The sequence below is a fragment of the Microcaecilia unicolor genome, chromosome 5 (genome assembly GCF_901765095.1).
Source record: "Microcaecilia unicolor chromosome 5, aMicUni1.1, whole genome shotgun sequence".
Classification (NCBI taxonomy): Eukaryota; Metazoa; Chordata; class Amphibia; order Gymnophiona; family Siphonopidae; genus Microcaecilia; species Microcaecilia unicolor.
The window spans coordinates 310088954-310115876 of NC_044035.1; the positions used below are offsets into that span (position 1 = coordinate 310088954).

Here is a 26923-nt window from a genome sequence, read left to right on the forward strand (position 1 = left end):
GCGACTCGTCTATTTTCTATTTAGTTATTAGTATTTAGTCACCGCGTGCTCCGGTTTCCCTTTTTCAAAAAAAAAAAAAAAAAAAAGTAAGGAGCACGCGCTCCTTTTTCCCTCGTTTCTAGCGGGGGCGTCGCGTTGCGGCCTAGTGGCCGCACGGTCGATTTTCTTTTTCGAGGTGTGATTTCCGCCACCATCGACGACTTTAACTTCGCCGACGCGATTTTTACGTCGATGTCCTCGAAGGTCCCGAGTGGATTTAAAAAGTGTGGTCGGTGCGGCCGGCCAATCTCGCAGACCGACACCCACGCTTGGTGCCTCCAGTGCCTCGGGCCGGAGCACAATATCAAGTCGTGTTCTCTGTGTCTCGGTCTCCGGAAACGGACTCAGGTTGCGAGGCAAGTTCTACGGGACCGTCTTTTTGGAACTTGGGCCGGCCCCTCGACGTCGACCTCGACGGCATCGGTATCGACGCCCGGCCCTTCGGTACCGGTATCGATGCCCGAGACATCGGCACCGATGGCATCGACCCCAGGAGAACAGGTCCCGTCGGCACGCCGGTCCTCCGGTGAGGGTAGAGGTGAGAGGCCGCGTGGGCAGTCGGCCCTGGTCACTCCCTCAGCCCGTGGCCCACAGGACCGAACCCTGTCTGACCCGGTTCCTCGAGACCGAGAGGGATCGTCCTCCTCCTCCTCCATACCACCCGGCACCGGTGACGGGCATCGCAAGAAGACTAAGAAGCACCGTTACCGGTCGCCCTCGATGCATCCGGACATCGGAGAGGAGCCGACGCCGAAGCGTCCGCGTCGGGAGGAGAGGTCCCCGTTGGTTGTGGAGGTACCGACGCGACAGGGTCCCGGCACTTCGGTGCCGTCTCCTGGCCCCCACCAGATTCTGGCACCGACACCTCTACCGGCCCCACCGCCTTTCCCGGCAGCGGGCCTGGACGAGTGCCTCAGAGCCATCCTTCCGGGGATCCTGGAAGGGCTGATGCGCCAGGCTGTGCCGGCGCCGGGGGTGCTTGCGCCCTTGGCGCCGATGACTGTGGCGCCGGCGAGCTCTAGCCCGGTGCCGAGGCCGTCGACACCGCCGCTGCTTGCGGCGCCGGTCTCGACTGCCACGCAGGTGGAGTCCCCGTCGACGTCGATGGAGGGAGCTTCGTCCCCGCCGGCGCGGGAGTCCACCGCTCGACGACACCGAGGCCTCGGTGCCTCGACGTCGAGCCGGGCCCGGTTCAGGACACAGCTACGTGAGCTTATGTCCGATACCGAGGATGAGGCCTCGTGGGGGGAAGAGGAGGACCCTAGATATTTCTCCTCAGAGGAGTCTACGGGCCTTCCCTCGGACCCCACGCCTTCACCGGAGAGGAAGCTCTCGCCTCCTGAGAGTCTCTCCTTTGCCTCCTTTGTGCGGGATATGTCTATTTGCATTCCCTTCCCCGTGGTCTCTGTGGATGAGCCGAGGGCTGAGATGCTCGAGGTCCTCGACTATCCATCACTACCTAGAGAGTCCTCCACGGTACCGCTGCACAATGTCCTCAAGGAGACACTGCTTCGGAACTGGATGCGACCATTAACTAATCTCACCATTCCCAAGAAAGCAGTGTCCCAGTACAGGATCCACTCTGACCCAGAGTTAATGCGGCCACAATTGCCCCATGACTCGGCGGTCGTGGATTCTGCTCTCAAGAGGGCACGGAGTTCGAGGGATACCGCCTCGGCGCCCCCGGGGCGGGAGTCTCGCACTCTGGACTCGTTTGGGAGGAAGGCCTACCAATCCTCCATGCTCGTGACCCGCATCCAGTCATACCAGCTCTATACGAGCATTCACATGCGGAACAATGTGAAGCAACTGGCGGACCTGGTCGATAAGCTCCCGCCGGAGCAGTCCAGGCCTTATCAGGAGGTGGTCAGGCAGCTGAAGGCGTGCAGAAAGTTCCTGTCCAGGGGTATCTATGACACCTGTGACGTGGCATCTCGTGCTGCGGCCCAAGGTATAGTGATGCGCAGGCTCTCATGGCTGCGTGCCTCTGACCTGGACAACCGCACCCAGCAGAGACTGGCCGACGTCCCTTGCCGGGGGGATAACATTTTTGGTGAGAAGGTCGAGCAGCTGGTGGACCAACTGCATCAGCGGGAAACCGCCCTCGACAAGCTCTCCCACCGGGCGCCTTCAGCATACACCTCAGCAGGTGGACGTTTTTCCCGGGCCCGTCAGGCTGCACCCTATTCTTTTGCAAAGCGTAGGTTCAACCAGCCGGCCCGAAGGCCTCGTCAGGCACAGGGACAGCCCCAGCACGCTCGTTCTCGTCAACAGCGTGCGCCTAAGCAGCCCCCTGCGCCTCCACAGCAAAAGCCAGGGACGGGCTTTTGACTGGATCCACGGGAACATAGCCGCCCTCAAAGTGTCCGTACCGGACGATCTGCCGGTCGGGGGGAGGTTAAAATTTTTTCACCAAAGGTGGCCTCTCGTAACCTCCGACCAGTGGGTTCTCCAAATAGTGCGGTGCGGATACGCCCTGAATTTGGCCTCCCTGCCACCAAATTGTCCTCCGGGAGCTCAATCCTTCAGCTCCCATCACAAGCAGGTACTTGCAGAGGAACTCTCCGCCCTTCTCAGCGCCAATGCGGTCGAGCCCGTACCACCCGGGCAAGAAGGGCAGGGATTCTATTCCAGGTACTTCCTTGTGGAAAAGAAAACAGGGGGGATGCGTCCCATCCTAGACCTGAGAGGCCTGAACAAATTCCTGGTCAAAGAAAAGTTCAGGATGCTTTCCTTGGGCACCCTTCTGCCAATGATTCAGAAAAACGATTGGCTATGTTCCCTGGATTTAAAGGATGCATATACTCACATCCCGATACTGCCAGCTCACAGACAGTATCTCAGATTCCGCCTGGGCGCACGGCACTTTCAGTATTGTGTGCTGCCCTTTGGGCTCGCCTCTGCCCCACGAGTGTTTACAAAGTGCCTCGTGGTGGTGGCGGCGTATGTACGCAAGCTGGGAGTGCACGTGTTCCCATATCTCGACGATTGGCTGGTCAAGAACACCTCGGAGGCAGGAGCCCTCCGGTCCATGCAGTGCACTATCCAACTCCTGGAGCTGCTGGGGTTTGTGATAAATTACCCAAAGTCCCATCTCCAGCCAACCCAGTCTCTGGAATTCATAGGAGCTCTGCTGAATACCCAGACGGCTCAGGCCTTCCTTCCAGAAGCGAGGGCCAACAACCTCCTGTCCCTGGCTTCACAGACCAGAGCGTCTCAGCAGATCACAGCTCGGCAGATGTTGAGACTTCTGGGTCATATGGCCTCCACAGTGCATGTGACTCCCATGGCTCGTCTTCACATGAGATCTGCTCAATGGACTCTAGCTTCCCAGTGGTTCCAAGCCACCGGGAATCTAGAAGATGTCATCCGCCTCTCCACCAGCTGCCGCACTTCACTGCTCTGGTGGACCATCCGGACCAATTTGACCCTGGGACATCCATTCCAAATTCCGCAGCCCACGAAAGTGCTGACGACAGATGCATCTCGCCTGGGGTGGGGAGCTCATGTCGATGGGCTTCACACCCAGGGTCTGTGGTCCCTCCAGGAAAAGGATCTGCAGATCAACCTCCTGGAGCTCTGAGCAATCTGGAACGCACTGAAGGCTTTCAGAGACCGGCTGTCCTACCAAATTGTTCAAATTCGGACAGACAATCAGGTTGCAATGTATTACACCAACAAGCAGGGGGGCACCGGATCTCGCCCCTTGTGTCAGGAAGCCGTCGGCATGTGGCGGTGGGCTTGCCAGTCCGGCATGCTCCTCCAAGCCACATACCTGGCAGGTGTAAACAACAGTCTGGCCGACAGACTGAGCAGAGTCATGCAACCGCACGAGTGGTCGCTTCATTCCAGAGTGGTACGCAAGATCTTCCGAGAGTGGGGCACCCCCTCGGTGGACCTTTTCGCCTCTCAGACGAACCACAAGCTGCCTCTGTTCTGTTCCAGACTACAGGCCCACGGCAGACTGGCGTCGGATGCCTTTCTCCTCCATTGGGGGACCGGCCTCCTGTATGCTTATCCTCCCATACCTTTGGTGGGGAAGACCTTACTGAAGCTCAAGCAAGACCACGGCACCATGATTCTGATAGCGCCCTTTTGGCCCCGTCAGATCTGGTTCCCTCTTCTTCTGGAGTTGTCCTCAGAAGAACCGTGGAGATTGGAGTGTTTTCCGACTCTCATTTCGCAGAACGACGGAGCGTTGCTGCACCCCAACCTTCAGTCTCTGGCTCTCACGGCCTGGATTTTGAGGGCGTAGACTTTGCTGCGTTGGGTCTGTCTGAGGGTGTCTCCCGTGTCTTGCTTGCCTCTAGGAAGGATTCCACTAAAAAGAGTTACTTTTTCAAGTGGAGGAGGTTTGTCGTTTGGTGTGAGAGCAAGGCCCTAGAACCTCGTTCTTGCCCTGCACAGAACCTGCTTGAATACCTTCTGCACTTATCGGAGTCTGGCCTCAAGACCAACTCAGTAAGGAATCACCTTAGTGCGATTAGTGCTTACCATTATCGTGTGGAAGGTAAAGCCATCTCTGGAGAGCCTTTAGTCATTCGATTCATGAGAGGCTTGCTTTTGTCAAAGCCCCCTATCAAGCCTCCTACAGTGTCATGGGATCTCAACGTCGTCCTCACCCAGCTGATGAAACCTCCTTTTGAGCCACTGAATACCTGCTATCTGAAGTACTTGACCTGGAAGGTCATTTTCTTGGTGGCAGTTACTTCAGCTCGTAGGGTCAGTGAGCTTTAGGCCCTAGTAGCTCATGCTCCATATACCAAATTTCATCACAACAGGGTAGTGCTCCGCACCCACCCAAAGTTCCTGCCGAAGGTGGTGTCGGAGTTCCATCTTAACCAGTCAATTGTCTTGCCAACATTCTTCCCCAGGCCGCATACCCGCCCTGCTGAACGTCAGTTGCACACATTGGACTGCAAGAGAGCATTGGCCTTCTACTTGGAGCGGACACAGCCCCACAGACAGTCCGCCCAATTGTTTGTTTCTTTCGACCCTAACAGGCTAGGGGTCGCTGTCGGGAAACGCACCATCTCCAATTGGCTAGCAGATTGCATTTCCTTCACTTACGCCCAGGCTGGGCTGGCTCTTGAGGGTCATGTCACGGCTCATAGTGTTAGAGCCATGGCAGCGTCAGTGGCCCACTTGAAATCAGCCACTATTGAAGAAATTTGCAAAGCTGCGACGTGGTCATCTGTCCACACATTCACATCACATTACTGCCTCCAGCAGGATACCCGACGCGACAGTCGGTTCGGGCAGTCGGTGCTGCAGAATCTGTTTGGGGTGTAAATCCAACTCCACCCTCCAGGACCCGAATTTATTCTGGTCAGGCTGCACTCTCAGTTAGTTGTTCTTCGTAGGTCAATTTCTGTTATACCCTCGCCGTTGCGAGGCTCAATTGACCTGGGTTCTTGTTTTGAGTGAGCCTGAGAGCTAGGGATACCCCAGTCGTGAGAACAAGCAGCCTGCTTGTCCTCGGAGAAAGTGAATGATACATACCTGTAGCAGGTGTTCTCCGAGGACAGCAGGCTGATTGTTCTCACCTACCCTCCCTCCTCCCCTTTGGAGTTGCGTTTTCATCTTTTGCTAGTCATTCAACTGGCGGGAGCGGTCGCGCACGGGCGGGAAGACGGCCGCGCATGCGCGGTGGGCGTGCCCTGCGTGCCGACCGTCCCGCGAAGCTTTTTCCGGTTGGTGGGGGCTGCCGCGGACGTCACCCAGTCGTGAGAACAATCAGCCTGCTGTCCTCGGAGAACACCTGCTACAGGTATGTATCATTCACTATATCTAAATTTAATAAAAGGTATTGTGACTTTATTTTTATTTATTTTTTCTGTGTTATCAGACAATTATGGATTTAAGCCCCACCCCTAACCCCACCCCCTTTAGCCTCCCCAAATAGTTGGGCCACTGACCGCCTATGACTGGAAGAGAACGGGATACTGTAGAGACGTTTAAATACCTCGCTGGCTTTTAATGTACAGGAGGTGAACCTTTTTCAAATGAAGGAAAACTGTGGAATGAGAGGGCATAGGATGAAGTTAAGAGAAAATAGGCTTAGGAGGAATCTAAGTAAATACTCTTTTACGGAAAGAGTGGTGGAGGTTGTAGAGACGAAGACCGTGTCAGAATTAAGAAAGCTTGGGACAGGCACGTGGGATTCCTTAGGAAAAGGAGTTAATGTTACTGAGGAAGGGCAGACTGGATGGGCCATTTGGCCCTTATCTGCCGTCATGTTTCTGTGCTCCTGAAATCTGTTGTCTTCACAGATGTGGAGTCATAATAGTGAAAATAAGCCTCTTAAAAATAAGTTTGTTTCCATAAGAGTACCGCTTCTGCTGGGCCCCACAGTCGTGTATCAGTTTACATTCAGTATTAACTCCAGGTGTGGCTTTGTGCTGGCCAGAAAGAATCAAGACTCTCCTAGTGTTCCAAGTGAACTCTCTTCCTCCCTTAGCCAGTCTTCTGATACTTTACACAACAATCATTTGCTTGAAGGCTGCTCTTGCCTTCCTGGGCCATGTTAGCTGGTCTCTGCTCTAGGGTTTTATCTGTCCTGCATGGCTAGTTTCTGCTCTATGGTTTTATCTGTACTGACTGAGCCATGACTCGTCTGCAGAATACTCTAGAGCTAGAACTTTTAATGTGACTGTGAAGGTGTGTGCTTAGGGGGAACCAGCAGATTCCTATACACCATCACATGCCCTCTCCCTCAGCTCAACCATAACCTGTGTATGAAGTGCCTGCTTGTCTGTTCCCTATGGAATACCCAAGTACTGGACTTGTCGTCCCAGGAAGCACTTCTTCGTATCTGCCATCAACCCAGCTTCCCGCAGACTTGACATGATTGCTGTAGTTAGATTAAATGGGTCTTCAGTCCTCTGTGGAGCTGCAAGCTGGGACTGCTTTGATGCGCTGGCAGTTGGCCCTGGTGGTGGGTGCATCACTGCTGCTCGGTGTCTGGGTCGTGTACCTGTGGAGCCGTAGGAGAGCCAGCAAGGAGGGCAAGAGGATGAATGCGGAGGGGCGGACCAACTCCGTGCCGCTCGTGGGGCAGCACCCGGGTCCCGGGGGGGGGGGGGGGGGGGCAAGGCGTCCCACGGCCAGGAAGAGATAAGACCCAGGTTGCAAAGAACAGAGGCAATAAGTATTTTAAAGTTGGGAAATACGAACAAGCCATCCAGTGTTATACAGAGGCCATTAGTCTCTGCCCTTCAGAGAAGCATGTTGACCTGTCTACGTTCTATCAGAACCGAGCTGCTGCCTATGAACAGTTGGTATGTGCCATTCATCATTCATCCTGCTCTGTATTTCCTTCTTTCACTGCTCAAAAGTAAAAAAAACAACAAGGCAGGCAGTCCGCCACATCCTATATGGAGGGTGGGGCAACAAGGCAGACCTTGTGAAGGAAGCAGTCTTTGTTCATGGGTTAAAAGCTCCCAAAAATTCAACAGGGGATCTAAACCCAGAGGTTTTCTCGTAGCTAGAAATTCCATCAGGTGCATGGGGTCCCTGGATACATACTTAACTGAATGATATTGTATAATACATTTACAGGGATACTTCAAAAAAGATGGACTTGCAGAAAATCCACTGCTTATTTCTAGAATATATAATCTACTTGTAGTAATGGCACTGTTCCACTGTATTTCGGTAACAATACCTTACACACTTGTCAGTTGAACATAGAGAGTCATGCAGTTAGTGAAAATATCTGTTTTTTTTTAAAGTAGGGAAGTCTCATAGGTCGCTAGGGTTGCCATTGTTGTAATACCCTAGTTTTGCGACAGTTGTAATCATCGATGTGCCCTACCAACCTCCTTTATTCTTTTTTTTATTAATGTTTTTACTTTTTACTTTTTATTTTCTTTTTAACTTTTTAAAAAAGGATTACCCTTAATATACTTTCACTAATACTGCATACTCTAAGGAGCTTAGTTTATAAACGGTTTATCATTTTGACAAATAACGTTGTACTAAAAAGCTCAACTTAGCTTTAGATGTGCTGTGCGGGACTTTCCTGACAAGTGCCTGTTTCACACAAATTGGCTTTCTCAAGGGGTTGTTGCCACACAAATCCTGCAATAAAATAGCAAACAGAATGTTAATCATATCACCGTTCTTAATCATTTCCAAATCGGTCGGAGGCTTCAGTACTTCAGACTTGCAGCAGAGATCACTTGTCAACTTTCTAGCTCGACGCTATCAAAGGGCCACTGATCTATATGGGGCTAGTGACTTCCTTTTTCTGGTCTCCCATCTAGTGTTTCACATAAAGCAACCCCACTGGATCTATGTGTTGAGACCATGAGGTTCCAGAGTATTTAAATGATGAATCCAGAACGTCTCACGTTGTAAAAGTGTTCTGTCAATATTACCCCCACGATTACTGGGGGCTGTATGATCAATAGCCATACATCTCAATTCATCAATAGAATGGTTATATTTCATGCAATGTTTGGTTAAGGGTGCTCCCATGTGTTGCGCTCCTATTCTGGATCTGTGTTCTATCATTCTCTCGTGCAAAGTCCTACTAGTCTTACCTATATATTTCTTATTGCATGGACATGATATGAAGTATATCACGTGAGTCGTACGACATGTAGTATTATGTCTTAACACATACTTCTTTCCTTCATGTTGAAAATTATCACCCTGTATTGTAACTGGGCATGTTTTACAATTCGATTTGCCGCATCTACTATGCCCGTTCGCACTACTAAACATTATTTGATCTAGTTCCGGTAGATCAGCTGGACTCAAATTTTCTTTAAGATTCTTAGCTCGTGAAAAGGCTGTTCTGAGACTATGCTGGGCAAATAATGGGTGAGCTCTCATGACATCCCAATGTTGACTTGTTGGGCAGACTGGATGGACCGTGAAGGTCTTTTTCTGCCGTCATCTACTATGTTACTATGTTGACCTATTATCTGTGCAGCTTGTTCTCCGGGAATAAATCTCATTACAAATGTCATTACTGGATCAGAGACTGAATTTGATCTTGTGTTTTGCAATAACAGTTCCCTGTTGTTGAACTTAGCACGAGTATAGGCTTTCTTCAAGATGTTTCTAGGATATCGTCGTTGCACAAGTCCATTGGCAAATTCTGTTGCTTGTTCTTTAAAGTCTGTATCTATGGAGCAGATCATTCTGTACCTCAGGAACTGTGAGAAAGGTAAACTATCTCTAAGTTTTTTAGGGTGACAGCTCTTATAGTCAAACATAGTATTTCTATCTGTGGGTTTCTTGTAGACTTTGGTGTGGAACCCCGAATCAGATAATTGTATTTCGACATCTAACAAATGTAAATTAGATCATGAACTGGTTGCTGTTCAGGGAACTGTTATTGCAAAACACAAGATCAAATTCAGTCTTTGATCCAGTAATGACATTTGTAATGAGATTTATTCCCGGAGAAGAACAAGCTGCACAGATAATACGTCAACATTGGGATGTCATGAGAGCACACCCATTATTTGCCCAGCATAGTCTCAGAACAGCCTTTTCACGAGCTAAGAATCTTAAAGAAATTTTGAGTCCAGCTGATCTACCGGAACTAGATCAAATAATGTTTAGTAGTGCGAACGGGCATAGTAGATGCGGCAAATCGAATTGTAAAACATGCCCAGTTACAATACAGGGTGATAATTTTCAACATGAAGGAAAGAAGTATGTGTTAAGACATAATACTACATGTCGTACGACTCGCGTGATATACTTCATATCATGTCCGTGCAATAAGAAATAGGTAAGACTAGTAGGACTTTGCACGAGAGAATAAGTACATAAGTAATGCCATACTGGGAAAAGACCAAGGGTCCATCGAGCCCAGCATCCTGTCCACGACAGCGGCCAATCCAGGCCAATGATAGCAATAAATGATAGAACACAGATCCAGAATAGGAGCGCAACACATGGGAGCACCCTTAACCAAACATTGCATGAAATATAACCATTCTATTGATGAATTGAGATGTATGGCTATTGATCATACAGCCCCCAGTAATCGTGGGGGTAATATTGACAGAACACTTTTACAACGTGAGACGTTCTGGATTCATCATTTAAATACTCTAGAACCACATGGTCTCAACACACAGATCCAGTGGGGTTGCTTTATGTGAAACACTAGATAGGAGACCAGAAAAAGGAAGTCGCTAGCCCCATATAGATCAGTGGCCCTCTGATAGCGTCGAGCTAGAAAGTTGACAAGTGATCTCTGCTATAAGTCTGAAGTACTGAAGCCTCCGACCGATTTGGAAATGATTAAGAACGGTGATATGATTAACATGGTTTGCTATTTTATTGCAGGATTTGTGCGGCAACAACCCCTTGAGAAAAACAGGCACCTGTCGGGGAAAGTCCCGCACAGCACATCTAAAGCTAAGTTGAGCTTTTTAGTACAACGTTATTTGTCAAAATGATAAACCATTTATAAACTAAGCTCCTTAGAGTATGCAGTATTAGTGAAAGTATATTAAGGTTAATCCTTTTTAAAAAAGTTAAAAAGAAGATAAAAAGTAAAAACATTAATAAAAAAGAATAAAGGAGGTTGGTGGGGCACGTCGATGATTACAACTGTCTCAAAATTAGGGTATTACAACAATGGCAACCCTAGCGACCTATGAGACTTCCCTACTTTAAAAAAACAGATATTTTCACTAACTGCTTGACTCTGTATTTCTAGGATAAGCAGCATAAAGTCTACTGTTCTAGGATCTTGCCAGGTACTTGTGACCTGGATTGGCCACTGTTGGAAACAGGATACTGGGCTTGATGGACCTTCGGTCTGTCCCAGTATGGCAACACTTATGTCTTATGTTATGTTAACATGTCATCCAGGTGTGCTGCGGCATAATTACCAAGGGACCTCAATAGGCAGTTGACCAGGTGCTGTAATGTAATGGGAGCCCCATGAAGTCTGAAGGGGCAGCACTGTAAACTGGAATAAACCCCTAAGGCATAGAGAGCAGTTTTCTCCTTGGTAGATGGCGTAAGTTGTACCTGCCAATATCCCTTAAGCGGATCCAATGTATAAATGAACTGGGCTCCTCCCAGTCTTTTGATCAATTCATCAACTCGATATTGGATATGCTTTGAGTTAGGAGACAATTTAACCTTAGAGAAGTCAGTGCAGTGATGATGGACAGTGACCACCAGTTGCTGGTAGATCTTCTATGACGCCAAGTTTAAGCATCTCTTCTACTTGTTTAGCCATTGCCTTCCTTCAGAATCCAGTGAGTATGTTGTCGGACTACCTCCTCCAGGGTCTATGATGTTGTGACATACAAGATGTATTCAACTTAGGATGTTGGCGAACACATTTGTATTCTGCTACTAGACATACGCAGCACTGTACACTGAACATGTAAGGAACAGTCCCTGTTTGACAGAGCTTACAATCAAACTTGCCAGTTAAGTAGTCCTGCGAGGGTCCAACCTGCCCCTCTAGGTGCTGGCCATGCCTGTCAAGAGACCTTTCAAAAAAAAAAGTGGCCTTGGACTTAATAGGGCCACTGGAGGGAACTATATGAGAAATAAGTACATTCTAGTAATACTGGATTACGCTACTTGCTCCCAAAGTCATAGTATCATAGTAACATACAAAAACTGCCACAGCAACGAATACCCTGTGAAGCCTTTTCAAGAATAGGGATTCCTAAGGAAATACAGATTAACAAATGCCCTTTATAAGGTCCCAACCATTTTGTACAGTGAAGGTTGGAGTACCAGAACCCTTTCTTCTGGTTGGGAGATCCACTGGACTGCAGAGCAGTTAAACTCTCAAGTTTGCCCCACTCAGGCCTTCTGTACGCAGAGTTTTGCAGCCTCCCTTGCTTTCTTCAGCCGTTCTGCATCTTCAGACAGTTACCAGGTTTTGTCCTGTACTGGGTTCTTCCTCCCAAGTTTCCTTGAGAACATTCAAGATTCTCAGTGCATAGTGAAGTAGAATATCCCAATTTTTCCCATCCACAGCAACAAACTTCTTTCAACATCTGCTTATGGATTTTATTGGAAGCGCTCAACCAAGCCAGTCTGGGGATGGGATACAGTGTTTCAAAGCATCTTCACTTTCAACAGGGTGCAAACTTGTTTCGTAACATGTGACACACAGGACATTTGTTAGTCTGTATTTCCTTAGGAATCCCTATTCTTGAAAAGACTTCATAGGGCATTCGTTGCTGTGGCCCTACTAAGTCCATGGCCACTCTTTTTGAAAGGGCTTTTGATAGGCATGGGCTCCTAGAGGGACGGGTCAGACTTTCACAGGACTAAACTGGCCATTCCTTGTCATCAAGCAGATAAAGCCATTACGTATGGGTTGTGTCCATCAACCAGCAGGGGGAGATAGAGAGCACTCAACTTTTCTCAGTGCCTCATGGCCAGCTAGCTCCACTGCCTCTTCAGTATGCTGTATCTCCCCAAGCAGGGTGGCTGCAGCTTCTTCGAGAACCATCAAAATCTGCCTGGGGGTGGCTCCTGGCTTGCCAGTTGTTAGCCGGGGTGTTAGAGGCTATAGCAGCTTCACTTTAAAGGCACATAGGTTAGCCCTTTCCCTGCCTTACCCATCCCCCCAGTGGATGTGAGCACATTAGTTTCACTTTTCCCTGCTCTTTCCCACTCTATACTTGGTGGATGCAGGCACATTGGTTCGCCTTTCCCTGCCTTTCCCACTGTTCTGTACCTCCAGAGTTGATTTGATTGCCTCTTTTGCTGTTTTCTCTACTTTCCTCACAGCGTTAAAAAAAACAAAACAAAAAAAACAAAACAAGAAGTTTTCTTCAGTTCCTACAGCGTGAGGGGTGCTTTGGCTCCGTCCTCCCGTTCGGGCACCTTGTCCAGCTTGGAACCTGGGGCTAGTTTTGAAGGCTCTGCAGGGTTCTCCTTTTGAGCCGCTACGACAAGTTTCAGAGAAAGATTTGACACTAAAGGCCGTTTTTCTGGTGGCCATTACTCCGGCGAGACGGGTGTCAGAACTCCAGGCGCTGTCCTGTCGAGACCCATTTCTGCGATTTTCAGAGTCCAGTGTCACGGTTCATACCGTGCCTTCCTTCATGCCTAAGGTGGTTTCAGTGTTTCACCTAAACCAGCCTATTTTTCTACCCTCTTTTGTTAAGGAGGAGTTTCCAGAATCCTTTGGGCAGTTGCACCTGTTGGATGTGCGCAGGACTCTATTGCAGTATCTGCGTGTTACTAATTCTTTCAGGACCTCTGATCATTTGTTTGTTTTACTGTCAGGTTCTCGCAGAGGGTCTCCAGCGTCTAAAGCCACTATTGCCCGCTGGCTCAAAGAAGCTATCTTTTCAGCTTACCTGCTTGCCGGCCGGCCTCCGCCTGTAGCCTTTAAGGCACATTCTACAAGAGCGATTTCTTCCTCTTGGGCTGAAACTGGAGCACTCTCTCTTCATGAGATTTGCAGTGCAGCAACATGGGCTTCGAAGCTCTCATTTGCCCGACATTACAGGCTGAATGTGGCTGCTAGGAGGGATGCGCGTTTTGGAGCACAAGTGCTAGCGCGTGGTGTGACTTGTTCCCACCCTATATAGGGATTGCTTTGATACATCCCATACGTAATGGCTTCATCTGCTTGATGACAAGGAAGGGAAAATTAGGTTCTTACCTTGGTAATTTTCTTTCCTTTAGTCATAGCAGATGAAGCCATGAGCCCTCCCTGTATGATTGTCTGTATGATGTGAATCTGTTTCAGGTTCTGTTCTTGTTTCCTGAAGTTCTAATCCTTCCTTGGGAGAAAGTTGGAAAACAGTCTTCAGGATTCTTGTTCACTTATAGGAGGATGAGTTCATTCCCTCCAGTTCATGTGTAGGAGGTTGAGTTCATTCCCTCCAGGAGGATGTGTGTATTCCCTCCATAAATACAAAGAGGAGGACGAGTTTATTCCCTCCAGGAGGATGTGTTCATTCCCTCCTTTTGAGTTCATGCCCTTGTTATGGGGCCATCGTTCGCTGTGAGGAAAGTTCATGTTATTCCCATTGCGGTTTGTTATACTGCTTTGGAAGCTTCAAATACAGAAAAGGCAGTGGAGCTAGCTGACCATGTGGCACTGTGAAATTTGAGTGCTCTTTATCTCCCCCTGCTGGTTGATCGACACAACCCATACGTAATGGCTTCATCTGCTATGACTAAAGGAAAGAAAATTACCAAAGTAAGAACCTAATTTTCCCTTCTGCTTAAGTACTGTTCTGTAAATATGCACATTTACATAGTGTGTATTTTTACAGTTAGGCATACACATAAGCAGAGTCTGGATGGACTGTGGGCAGGACTTACTCTTACACAACTTATTGTGTTCTCTAAGTCGTGCATGGATCTCCAGCATTTAGGCACAAACGCACTAGCCACATTGAGCCTGCCATGAGTGGGAAAGCGCGGGGTACAAATGTAACAACAACAACAAAAAAAAAGCTCTGTGCCGGGTATAAGTGCTCAGATCTAAAGTATAGGTGTGTTCACCTATTACTTTCATAGAATAATAGTGTAAGTGTCTGTATTCCTATATAGAACAGGAGTCACAGAATTAACCCGTTTGAGTAGCATACCTTAGGACTTGCGTATAGTTATTCTGTCCCTTGTGTAGTGCAAGGTGTGTATAACCACAAAATGCTTATATTCTTTATTTATACCAGAAGTGACTTGAGAAAAATACAGAAATCTCTTAATACACAGAAGAGATGCTCTATAAATTTGAAACCTATTTTTCCATTGACTTCCATTAAAAACAGATGTATTTCTCCAAGGAGAAGCAGAATTGCAAGCCCTCACAAATAGTTGATCATCATCTGAAAGTGTGTCATGGGAGAAGAGCTTTTTAGCTTAGAACTACTTTCTAAAGCCCCCCCCCCCCCCCCCCCCCCAGGGAAAAGGAGCATCACTGGTATTACTGGCATTTCTTTTCCAACTATTTAGTAAGTGTCCCCAAGTCCTGATGAAGTGCAAGAGCCTATTCTCTTTTCAACAGTGAGCTTTGACATCAGATATCTATGGTTAACCTTCACAAGGATTTGTGGGCAACCCGGGAGCTCTGCTCCTTTTATTATTATTACTTTTTTTAACCTGAAAGGAAAAGAAAGAAAAGAAGAATTATTTTAAAATTTAAACCCTGCCTAAAAACTGAGCAACTTACAAAGTAAAAACTTACATAAAAGAAGTTAACCAAAATATAACAGTGCAAGAATATCACTAATATCACTAAAAACATTTTCTTCTAAAATAGTATAGTAAATCTGCTGTATAACCATTATGTCATAACAATACTCTGTAAGCCACATTGAGCCTGCAAATAGGTGGGATAATGTGGGATACAAATGCAATAAAAAAATAAGTACCAAAGAATCTTGAATCAACAAATAAGGGCCCTGTTTACTAAGCCATGCGTTTTTAGCACACACTAAATGCTAGAGTCACCCATATGTTCCTATGTGGAGCAAAAGTACAGATGACCCCAGAAGCTTGTTCCATAGCAATGGACCTACGATTGAAAAAGCGCATTCTTTAGTTTCCACATAATTTAGGGTACTTGGCCCAGTTACTGATAGTTGCATAACATTCACAGATATCAATGTGCCATAAATGATGGTATACCACTTGTGTTGGGTACCATGGCACCATCTGATTTAAAACTTGGTAAATAAAGGTTAACACTTTATATTGTATTCGATATGCCACTGGCAACCAGTGAAGTTGCTTAAGCAGCGGGGTCACATGTTCATACCTGTTCCGGCTTATGATCATTCTTGCTGCTGACTTTTGAATTACAGTGCACTCCATTTAAGTGCACGTCGGATAAGCGCATGCTCTGTTTCATTGCATGCCGTACTTCGGTCCCTTTTTTGGCGCCATTAATTTCTATGGGGACAAACTTCGGTGTAGCGCACCACTGATAAGTGCAAGATTTGCTTATATGCATGGCTTAAGACTGCTCCTCTGCAGGAAAGACTTCGCATAAGCGCATGCGCGGAATATGGAAGTCGATTGGCGCGTGACAAAGGGGCGGTAAATTTGAAATCTAGTTGGTTAACTGCCACAGGCAGAAGAAGCGAAAGAATGTTAGTGTTCACCGGAGTCGTCGTCGTCGTCATGCAACTGTAAGACTTTAACACTGGCTGAACGAATAGAAATTCATAAAAAATTAGAAAGTCAAGCATCTATTGCTAAAGAATATGGTGTCAATCCCAGTCAAATTTCACGTATCTTGAAGCAGAAAGACCAGCTTCTGGAAGACTTGGCAAAACAATACAAATCCACGCCGGAAACGAAAACGGGCGGGAAAAGCTGAGGAGGTAGAAGATGCTCTTTGGTGGTTTTCTCAAGTCAGGAGCAGACAGTTTCCTGTCAGTAGTCCACTGCTTATGGAGAAAGCTAGTCAGCTAGCTGAAAGTCTTGGATTAATTGAATTCAAAGCCTCTGTTGGATGGTTGGAAAGATGGAAGGAGAGGAACAACATAAAATTCAAGAAACAGCATGGTGAAAAACAAGACGCTGATTACTTTGGTGCTGAAAATTGGGTTGTTTCAGTTCTTCCTACCATCTTGAACGAGTTTGCACCTCGTGACATTTTCAATGCTGACGAAAACGGTCTCTACTGGCGAGCGATTCCTGATGGAACATTTGCATTCAAACAAGCCAAAACTACAGGAAGTAAAACGTCGAAGGATCGACTGACAATCCTCCTTTGCTGCAATATGGATGGGAGTGAGAAGTTGGAACCACTCATCATTGGAAAGAGCAGACAGCCCCGTTGCTTCAAGAATGTTAAGCGACTTCCCTTGTCATACGAGGCTAACGCAAATTCATGGATAACTGGGGAAATTTGGAAGCAGTGGCTAAAGAAGTTAGTCACTAGAATACGGGCACAAAAGTATCAGATTTTGTTGCTTTGTGATAATTGTGCTGCACACAGTGATGTCAGGCTGTCTAACGTCAAGGTGGTCTTCCTGCCACCAAACACTACCTCTCTGATCCAACCTATGGATCAGGGCATAATAGCCAATTTCAAACAACATTATCGGGCTCTTGTGCTACGTCGTCTGATGAGCGTTATGGATGACCAGACTGGCAAGGATAAACGTGGTGTTGAACTGGCTCGTAATCTATCACTGTTGGATTCCCTACATATGCAGAAAGAAGCCTGGAATCATGTTACACAGGCAACCATTGTGAACTGCTACAAGCGGGCAAGCTTTGTTAAGGATGTGGAGAGGGACGAAACAGATGCAGCTGTTGCAAACGCGTCAGATGAACAGGCTATTGACATCCCAGCCTGTATTACTGAAGAGTTTCATCACTATGTAGTTGTTGATTACGATCTACAAATAGCTGACAGCACTGATGTCGAGATATGCGCCTACACGCAGGCAGCGGCTGATGATGAAACAGATGATGAAATGAGCAACAAGGCACATGCTGATGAAATTCAACAACCTCCTATCACTTTTGCAAGAGCGCTGGAGAGTCTCAACACCATGCAGGCCTATCTGGAGGCCACTGGATGTCAGTACTATGACAGTTTTTACCGTCTGGCAGACGTAGTCTATGGAACTCACAGACTCAAGACTGTACAGAGGACTATGATTGATTACTTCAAGTAAGCCTAACGTCAGTTAACGGAGACTGTATACTGTATGTATAATAAACAGTACTGTATGTATGTTTATCAGATGTCAAGCTTCTTTGAGTCACAACGGTTAAGTGCATGCTCCGGTTAACTGCATGTATTTCTTTGGTCCCAGACCCTTGCACTCAAGCGGATTGCACTGTACTTGTAAGACCTGACAATGTTATTTAGCCACCCTTAAATATAAAACATTACAGTAATCCAACTTGTCAATATACTTTTAAAGGATACAGAAGGGTAGAAAGGGGGTGGGGTTGAGGATCCCCCACCCCGGGGCAAGGGCCCCATAAGCTATATTCTCAACTGAGAACCTGGGAGCAAGACTGTCAGACTCGACTAAGCATGGCTGGGAGCTAGGTCAGGAACCAGAAGCACCAGCCTGAACAACTTGGACATGTTCTGCAGGTTCCTGCAGAAGTGCAGGCAAGCTTCCACTCTCCCCTCCCTGAACATGCCTCGGGGCACCCTGGAGGTCTAGTGGTCTCTGCAGGGTAGGAAAGATCCCCACTCTTTCCTGCCCGCTGCTGCTGTTTCAACAAAATGGCTGCTGAGACTTCAAGTGGCGGCCTCGCGAGACATCCGTGGAAGTCTTGCGAGGCCACCACTTGGAAGTTTTGGCAGCTACTTTAAAGAAGCAGTGGCAGTGAGTGGATCAGCGGCAGCAAACAGGAAAGAGTAGCGATCTTTCGTGCCCCAAAGAGGCCACTAGATCACCAGGGTGCATTGAGGTACGTTCAGGGAGAGGGCACCCTGACTCAGTGCGGAAGGGGAGGAGGATGGATGGAGTTGTGGATTGGTGGGAGGGGACTATAAAAAGGATTTATGGAGTGCGGGATGCAGGAAAGGATGGGGGCTGGAAAAAAGATTGGTAAGGGAGACATACATGGAGTGGGGGGAAGGGATAAGGGGGAAATAGAGCATATGAGATAGAAGGGGACATGCTCATAGACTGGAAGGGGAGGAAAGTGGAACATACTTCTCGTGGATGTTTGCTTTTATTGAAAATGTACATATTTTTAAAATTTTGTATTTAGAAGAGTATGGAAGAAAATGCATTTACTTTTACCAGTATTTTCAGTGCTTATAGAGTCTGGCTTTCTTTGGGGGGGGGGGGGGCTATGCAGCAGGGTGTGATGTGTTGCAGAGGGTGTGGGACTGGGTGGGACCAGGGTGGGACCAGGGGTAGGGATGGAGAGATTACTTGATTACTTGCAGTGGGGGGGGGGGGGGGGGGGGGGGGTTAGATTTCGGTCCCTGTGCAACTCTCTATTTTAGAGGCCTATCCATATTCCAATAAGGGTTGATGATAAACTCTACCTGTGTTTCTCCTGGGCTAACATTTTAAGTTTTATGCTTTTCCATTTGGACTGACGACTGCCCCTTGCATCTTCTCTAAGGTGTTGATAGTTGTGGCTCCCTTGTGCTGCCAGAGTGAGTCCATCCCTACCTGCATGATTAGCTTGTCCGGGCCAACATGGCAATGGACTCTATAGTGATCACTTCTCAGATCCTCTTGGAGCGCTTTGGCTGGGTAGTGAATCGGGCGAAGCCTCGCCTGTCCCCTGCTCATACGTGTGGAGTATCTGGGTGTCTGCTTTATTTATTTCAGCCATTTGATATACTTCAAATTAATCCTTTGATTCATCGCTGGCTATGTGGACTGCTGTAAGTTGATTGTGAAAAATAAAATACAGTCTGCAAGTGGTCAGTGAAGCTGGTCTCTTTAAAGTTTCTTAAGGTGGAGGACTAGCAGAGACATCGCTGTGCTTAAAATTCTCTCTAAATCTGGCAGTCCGGATGCAGCGTCAAAGTGATATCTTGTTAAACTGCCCTTTCAGGGCAAGTGGCTATATGGGGAATATACCAGTAACTGGGTGAAACTGGGGGGAAGCTAAGCAGCAATGGCTGCTGGAGGATATGCAGTAAGGCCCTGATGTCTGTCTTCAGGGGGCTCTCAATTTCAAGACAGCAGACAGTATCACCTTTCAGGCATGCCAATCTTTTGTGCGAACAGGAAGTCATCCTTAGAGCATCTAATCCCTCCAGAGCTTTGCAATGATGCGAGGCTAGTCCATTCTTCCTCCGGTGGGAGGATGTCTTCAGGAGGAGTGGGTCAAAATCATATCAGATCAGTGGGTTCTGGTTATTACAGAAGGTTATAAGTTGGTATTCTCCTGCCCAGTTGCTTCTCTCTTCTTGCAATTTCCTTGTCAAAAGGGAACCAAGGCATTCGAGGTTCAGGCAACGTAGATTCCTTGTTGGCGCTCCGGGCCATTGTTCCAGTTCTCCAGGTCAAACAGGGACAAAGCAGATACTCCGTCTACTTCATTGTCCCAAAGAAGGAAGGCACCTTTCGTCTGGTCTTAGAGCTCAAAGATCTAATCCACCTCCTCCAAGTGTCCTGCTTTCACATGGAAACACTAAGAGCAGTCATAGCCTCGGTTCAAGAGGGAGAATTTCTTACTGCCCTTGATCTCAAGGATGCTTATTGGCATATACTTAAATGGCTGCCACATTAAAGCATTTACATTTTGTAGTACGACTGGGCCATCGCTTCCACTTCAGGGCTTTGTCTCATGGTCTCTCCATGGCTTCAAGAACATTTACCAAGGTTATGGTGATGGTGGTGGTGGTGGCGGCAACCTTCCTTAGGCACCATCATCCTATTCTGACAGTGTGGTGACCACAAAGTTGTCTGTCTTTTGTAGTTGGGTTGAATGATCAGTTTCGAGAAGAGCAGACTAACTGCATTGTAGACGCTGGAGTATCTGGGCGTTCTATTCGACACAGCATAGAGAGAGGATCTTCCTCATGGAGCACAGGAGGTCAAAGCTGGTTCAACAGATTCATCTCCTCAGTCAAGGCAGGCCCAGGGTCTGGGACTACGTCCAGGTTCGGGGGTCAGGGAGGCAATGGAAGTTGTGACAAGGGCTCATATGCGGCCATTACAGGAATCTCTTCTTGGCTGCTGGTCTCCGGTGTCACAGAAGTATGACCTTCGTCTTCCTTGGATGCTGGTTGCCAGATGGAGTTTGCAGTGGTGGTTGTCACCCAGGAATTTGCTGTTGGAGCTCCCTTTCCAATAACACAATGGTAGGTTGTGACAAAGGACACCAGCAAGTCAGGTTGGGGAGCACATTACAAGTTCTATCTGGCACAGGGCACCTGGATGGAACAGGAGTCTTCAATGGTCAGTAAATTGCTTGGAGCTCCAGGCAGTGCGAAATGCCTTATGCAACTTCTCTCCCTTTCTGGCTGAGGCTCCAATCCGAGTCATCTCTGACAGTGCAATGACAGTGGCTTATATCAACAAGCAAGGCGGTACCCACAGTCATCCGATAGCAGTGGAGGTGGTTTCCCTCATGAGTTAAGCAGAGAAAATCTCTGCTTGTTGGCAGCTCACATCGCTGGGTCCTTGAATGCAGAGGTGAACTTTCTCAGCAGACACTCCTTGGACCCGGGAGAATGGGAACCATCCAGCCAGGGTTTTCAGCTGATAGTGGACCATTGGGGATCTTCACTTCTGGACTTGATGACGATGAAAATTAATGCCAAAGTGCTCAAGTTCTTCAGCCACTGGGGAAAAAAGCTTGCTGGAGATCCGGTGCCCTACTGCAGCCCTGGCTGGAGATGCATCTACTGTATGTATGCCCTCCTTGGCCCATGGTAGGCTGTGTGTTGAAAATGATCGCATTGCACCAGGGTCGAATAATTCTCTTAGCCTCATATTGGCTGCGGAGGCTGTGGTATTCAGACCTGATTTGACTGCTGGATGGGGGTCCTAGTCTTCCGCATGTACATGGCTACTAAAGTAAGTTCTGGTGCTCATGGAGGGTCTGTGCCCCTTTGATATTACGGCTTGGCCATTGAAAGGGCTCGGCAGAGATGAAAAGGTTATTCTGATTCTGTCATTGCTACCTGGTTTCAGGCTTGGAAACACTCAACATCATTGGTGTATGCAAGGGTGTGGAGGACGTTTTGAGGGCTGGTGTTCTAAGTGCAAACTTTCTCCCTTCTCTGCTCAGATTGCTCACATCCTAGCATTTCTCCAGATAGATCTTCAGGAAAGATTGATGTTGAGTTCTCTAATTGTTCAGGTTGCAGCTCTGGCTTTTTTCAGGGGCCAACTATAGAAGATGTGTCTTGCAGGTCACCAAGATATTGTTGGATTTTTGTGGTGAGCAGCCTCCCTTTTGTACACCATTTCCAGAGTGGAGCTTTAATTTAGTCTTTTGGGCTTTTCAGAAGCCTTCCTTTGAGCCACTTCGGAAGGCCTCCTTGATGCTACACTAGACAGCATTCTTGGTGGCTGTTGCATCAGCACTTCAGGGTTTCAGAGCTTCAGGTTCTCTCTTCTCAGGATCCCTTTATTCATTTTTTTGGAGGTGAGGGTCTCCTTGCACATGGATCCTTCCTTCCTAAAGTGGTATCATCATTTCATCTCAACCAGTCTGTGGTGCTTCTGTCCTTTCGCTGAGAGGGCGAAGAGGCTCAGTATTCTTCCTTGAAGATTCTCAATGTACATAGAGCCCTCCATTAGATATATGGTGGAAGTCACGAATGAGTTTCGGAAATTGGACATACTGTGGTAAACAGAGGCTTGGCCTCATGGCCTCCAAGCCCACAATTGTTACATGGCTGAAGGAGACTATCATGTCATATTATTTACTTGTGGGGAAGCGGGCTCATTCTGTGAGGTGTACAGTAACATCCTATACGGAGACTACGTTACTGTCTTGATGGTGACGTGGTTGATGCTGCATACCTTTGCCAAGTTCTAGAGAGTAGGTGTTGCAGCATGCTTGGAAGCCAGTCTTGGGGCTTCGATCCTCAGGGTGGTGGTACCAGTATCCCACCCACTCTAGGGATTGCTTTTGAACATCCCATAGGATTTGGATTAGTGGGAAGCTATGTAATTGAAAGAGAAACTAGGTCTTTCCTGATAATTTTCTTTCCATTAGCCCTTCCCAGTATTCCAGAGGCTTGCCCAAGGTTTCTGAGTTGTTTAGTCAGTGGGAATTAATGGGTCAGATAATGATTATCACCTTGTATGGTGCTTCCTACATATCTCTTGTTCTCTACAGGTTATCCAGAGATGAGAGTCCACACATTTGTTTACCTGGTTAGTGTTAGGTTAGCGAGTTGTTTAAGGGTGTTGTGTTTATTCTGAGTTTCTTTTTACTGCTTGTCTAAATACTGAGGAGCTGGATTGAATACCAAGAGAGAGAAATCTCAGCTCAGTTTTCAGTTCTCAGTCTCCATCAGCTGATTGATGGACACAATTATCCCACAGGCTCTGGGAAGGACTAACTAATCTCCTAACTTGTGATTTTCCTGCATGCTTCTTGCAAATTTAGTGCATTTGTATTTTAGGGTATCTTTCTTTTTTTTTTTGTATGCTAATATTGCCATTAGTGCATGAGAACTGCAAAAAAATGAACATAGGACGTTTCAGCTGCATTACCTAGTTAGCGTGTGCTAATTATAATGCACTAACTGTCTAGCGCAAACATGTCCATACAGATCCCCTTCCCCCAATTTTTTTTGAACATTCTTAGCACATGATTTAGCAGGGAATTTACTGCACAACATTGTAATGTGTTTGTATGGTAGCCTGTTCTTGCATGAGTATGTTAAGGGTTTAGTGCCTTTTAGTAAAAGAGCTCCTTAGTTTTCTTCTCATCCCAGAGAGGTATTTCCTCTAATCTTCCTGTATAATAAAGCTTTTCTCAGAAGTTATAAGTTGAATTAGAACCTTTGTTTTCAGTCATTAATTTTGACTCTGCTTCTTTTCATTCACTTTGGCTTTTGAAAACATTTTTCTTGCTTCCTCTTACTGGAGCAGCAAACTCTGCTTTGTCCTTTATTTTTAAAATATCTTCTATTTCCGCGATTTTTTTTTATTTATAGTACTTGCTTAAATTGTGATATTTTAAGAAAATAATTCTTATACTTAAATAGAAAATATTAAACTTTACTATGACAGATTTCCACAATGGCAAGTCTCAGCAGTCTATATATACAATTCAGATCCCAAATATAAATTTAATATAATGAATGCAGATGTACTGAAACCAGGATTTATTTTATTTATTGCATTTGTATCCCACATTTTCCCACCTCTTTGCAGGCTCAATGTGGCTTTCAGTTTTCAGCTGGAATTCGGCACTCAGTTTCAACTGAAACTGTCCTTGCCCCATAAACAGGAAGAGCCCCCACTCCCCTCCCGGAACATAAGAATCTTTCTTCCTCCTCTACTGAAGAAGAAGAGGAGCCCCCCTCCTGCCCCGACATACCATATTATTGGTGATGGTGTGGCTAGCTGGGGCAGAAGCAATCTCCAGTCACTCCTGCCCATGCTGGCTCCTCGATCATAATGGCTGCTACGATCTGTAGCTGCAATCTCACAAGGTTGTAGCAGCCATTTTGAGATTGGAACTGGCATGGGGAGGAGTGACTGGAGATAGCTACTGCCCCTGCTAGCCACTACACCAATGAAATGATAGACCCTGGGGTGGAGGAGAAGGGAGGGAGTGGGGGCTGCACAGCAGTTTTGATTTCAGCAGAAAATTCGCTGGCATTTTTGGCTGAAACCAAAACAAGGCCAAATACCAGTAAATTTGGTCAGCCTCTGATAGTGAAATTCCATTATGATTTGCTATATTGAAGCTAACTTGTTTAAGTATTAGCATAGTAAACTTTTCTTTTTCTTCTTAACAGATATGAGCCGTCAGACTGCTACAGCACTTCCAACAGGCACATCGAAGTGTACACCATCCCAGAGGGTACCTGCTCTTACTGGCACTACAGCTTCCAATAATGATTTGGCTAGTCTCTTCGAGTGTCCAGTGTGCTTTGACTATGTGCTACCACCTATTCTTCAGTGTCAGAGTGGTCATCTTGTTTGTAGCAACTGTCGTCCTAAACTCACATGTTGTCCAACGTGCCGAGGCCCACTTGGGTCAATTCGTAACTTGGCTATGGAAAAAGTTGCTAATTCAGTATTGTTTCCATGTAAATATGCCTCCTCTGGATGTGAGATAACTTTACCACATACAGAAAAAGCAGACCATGAAGAGCTCTGTGAGTTTAGACCTTATTCGTGTCCTTGCCCTGGGGCATCTTGTAAATGGCAAGGTTCTTTGGATGCCGTAATGCCACACCTAATGCATCAACATAAATCTATAACAACATTACAAGGAGAAGATATTGTTTTTCTTGCTACAGACATTAACCTTCCAGGTGCTGTTGATTGGGTTATGATGCAGTCATGTTTTGGTTTTCATTTCATGCTGGTTTTGGAAAAACAGGAAAAGTATGATGGTCACCAGCAGTTCTTTGCAATTGTACAACTGATAGGAACACGCAAGCAAGCTGAAAACTTTGCTTATCGACTGGAGTTGAATGGTCATAGGCGGCGATTGACTTGGGAAGCAACACCTCGCTCTATTCATGAGGGAATTGCAACAGCTATTATGAATAGTGACTGCCTTGTCTTTGACACTAGTATTGCACAGCTCTTTGCAGAAAATGGTAATTTAGGCATAAATGTTACAATTTCAATGTGTTGAAATGGCAGTTGGACATTTTCAGGCCAGTGGTGGAAAACCTTTATATTTAATTTTACATAAACGAGGTTAACAATATTTACTGCCAAATTAATTTTGGTAGATGGTGGTTTGGCATATGAAAGTTAATACAAGGAAAAGTTTTTGAAGGACACAATATAGGTGCATGTTATAACTAATATATTTTAAGAGAAAATCAACTGTAAACCACTGAAATATATATATATATATAGAAACAGAGGTCCAGATGAACATCTTTTGTATTAAAAAAAAAAAAAAGTCCATGATTATAAGAGATGTAAATTCTAAACAAATTTGTTGTAGATTGACTGTACAGTGAAAGATACTGTTTTGTGTTTTTTTTTACCCCCTGCTGACAGATAAGCCATGAAGAGTGGTTTCAGACCACTGACCATCCTTAGTTGTAAGTCACTACATAGTACTGCTGCTGTTTGTGTATATTTTCAGTGTATTGCTAACTTTATTAACTTCTAGTTTTTCATTAAATAAATTTGAAGTTTTTTTTCTGTAACTAGGCTTTTTTGTTCTCTTAAATAGTCCCTTCCCACTTTCTTTTGGTTCGTTGATTGGTGCCTATCGATAATTGCCTATGGTTGAAAGTTCATAATTTTCATTTGGTAAACATTTTTCCAGTTAGAGGTTTGCTAACGTTCTCAATTTAGCTATGTTTTGAATGTATGGATTTTATAGGTGCAATTATGAGTAAAGGGTAAACACCCCTCCTCCCCGCCAGACCCCCAAAAAACTCTGTTTCAAAAGAAGAGCCAAGAGTAAAAATTCCAGGAAATAATTGGAAATGAAAGGCATACTTACATTGTGGTCATCAATATTTGACTAATTATCCTCATAAAGGAGATGTTCATATTGAAAAAGGTTAAATTGACCTTTTCAATATGTATTTTTTGTTCTCTCTGTGGGAGATATGTACCAGCCGGTGAGATTTGAATCTGATCCTCATAAGTGTAGTAAAATGTTTTCCTTCAAATTCTAAACTATACCTTTGTGATTGTATTGCGTTATAAGACAACATTGACAGAGAATTAAAAACCAACATCATTTGTTAAGGTTTACTCAAACTGAGATGTTCTTGATGTTCTGTTATTAAAATACCTGAAAAATTATCAATGCTTACCTTTTTAATATTTGTTTGCCCTGGGATTTGTAGTATGGAGTGTTGCCACGATTTAGGTTTCTGCAAGGTACTTGTGACCTGGCTTGGCCACTGTTTGGAAAACAGAATACTGGGCTAGATGGGACCATTGGTCTGACCTTGGCTACCCTTTTGTTCTTATGTTTTAATTCACCGCTGGATACTGTTCATCACTTCTAATTTTATTTTTCAATTGGCTTAGTAATTTGATTTTTCAATCTTCCACCAACAAAGACAATTAACTTCATGTTTTTAATACCATAAAAGCCAAGTCAAGCTAGTAGTAATTTTTTAAATGGAATAAATGTATATGAAGGCAAAGAATTAATATTAAAGGGAAATCTATTTTCAGAAAGAAGCAAGTTGTTATGGCTAGCTTGGTATAATATGTTTGCATCAGAAAATGAAGTTTAAGTACATTCATAAGAATCAGGTTTTTTTTTTTTAAATAACTATATTGATCAAATGTATGGAAGCGTTTTACATCTAGTTTTGGAAATTTGAGGGTTA

The 26923-nt window shown here is 46.0% G+C and overlaps 1 protein-coding gene across 6 annotated transcripts in view; it reads left to right on the forward strand.

Moving 5' to 3' along the window:
• Positions 1 to 26384, forward strand: part of SIAH1 (siah E3 ubiquitin protein ligase 1) — a 91386-nt gene extending 65002 nt beyond the window's left edge. For all 6 annotated transcript variants that reach the window (XM_030204366.1, XM_030204367.1, XM_030204364.1 and 3 more), the window contains one exon: positions 24395 to 26384. In XM_030204366.1, coding sequence (XP_030060226.1) covers positions 24395 to 25245 — 851 coding nt within the window. In that variant the 3' untranslated portion in view covers positions 25246 to 26384. The remainder of the gene's footprint in view (positions 1 to 24394) is intronic.
• The last annotated feature ends 539 nt before the right edge of the window (positions 26385 to 26923 follow it).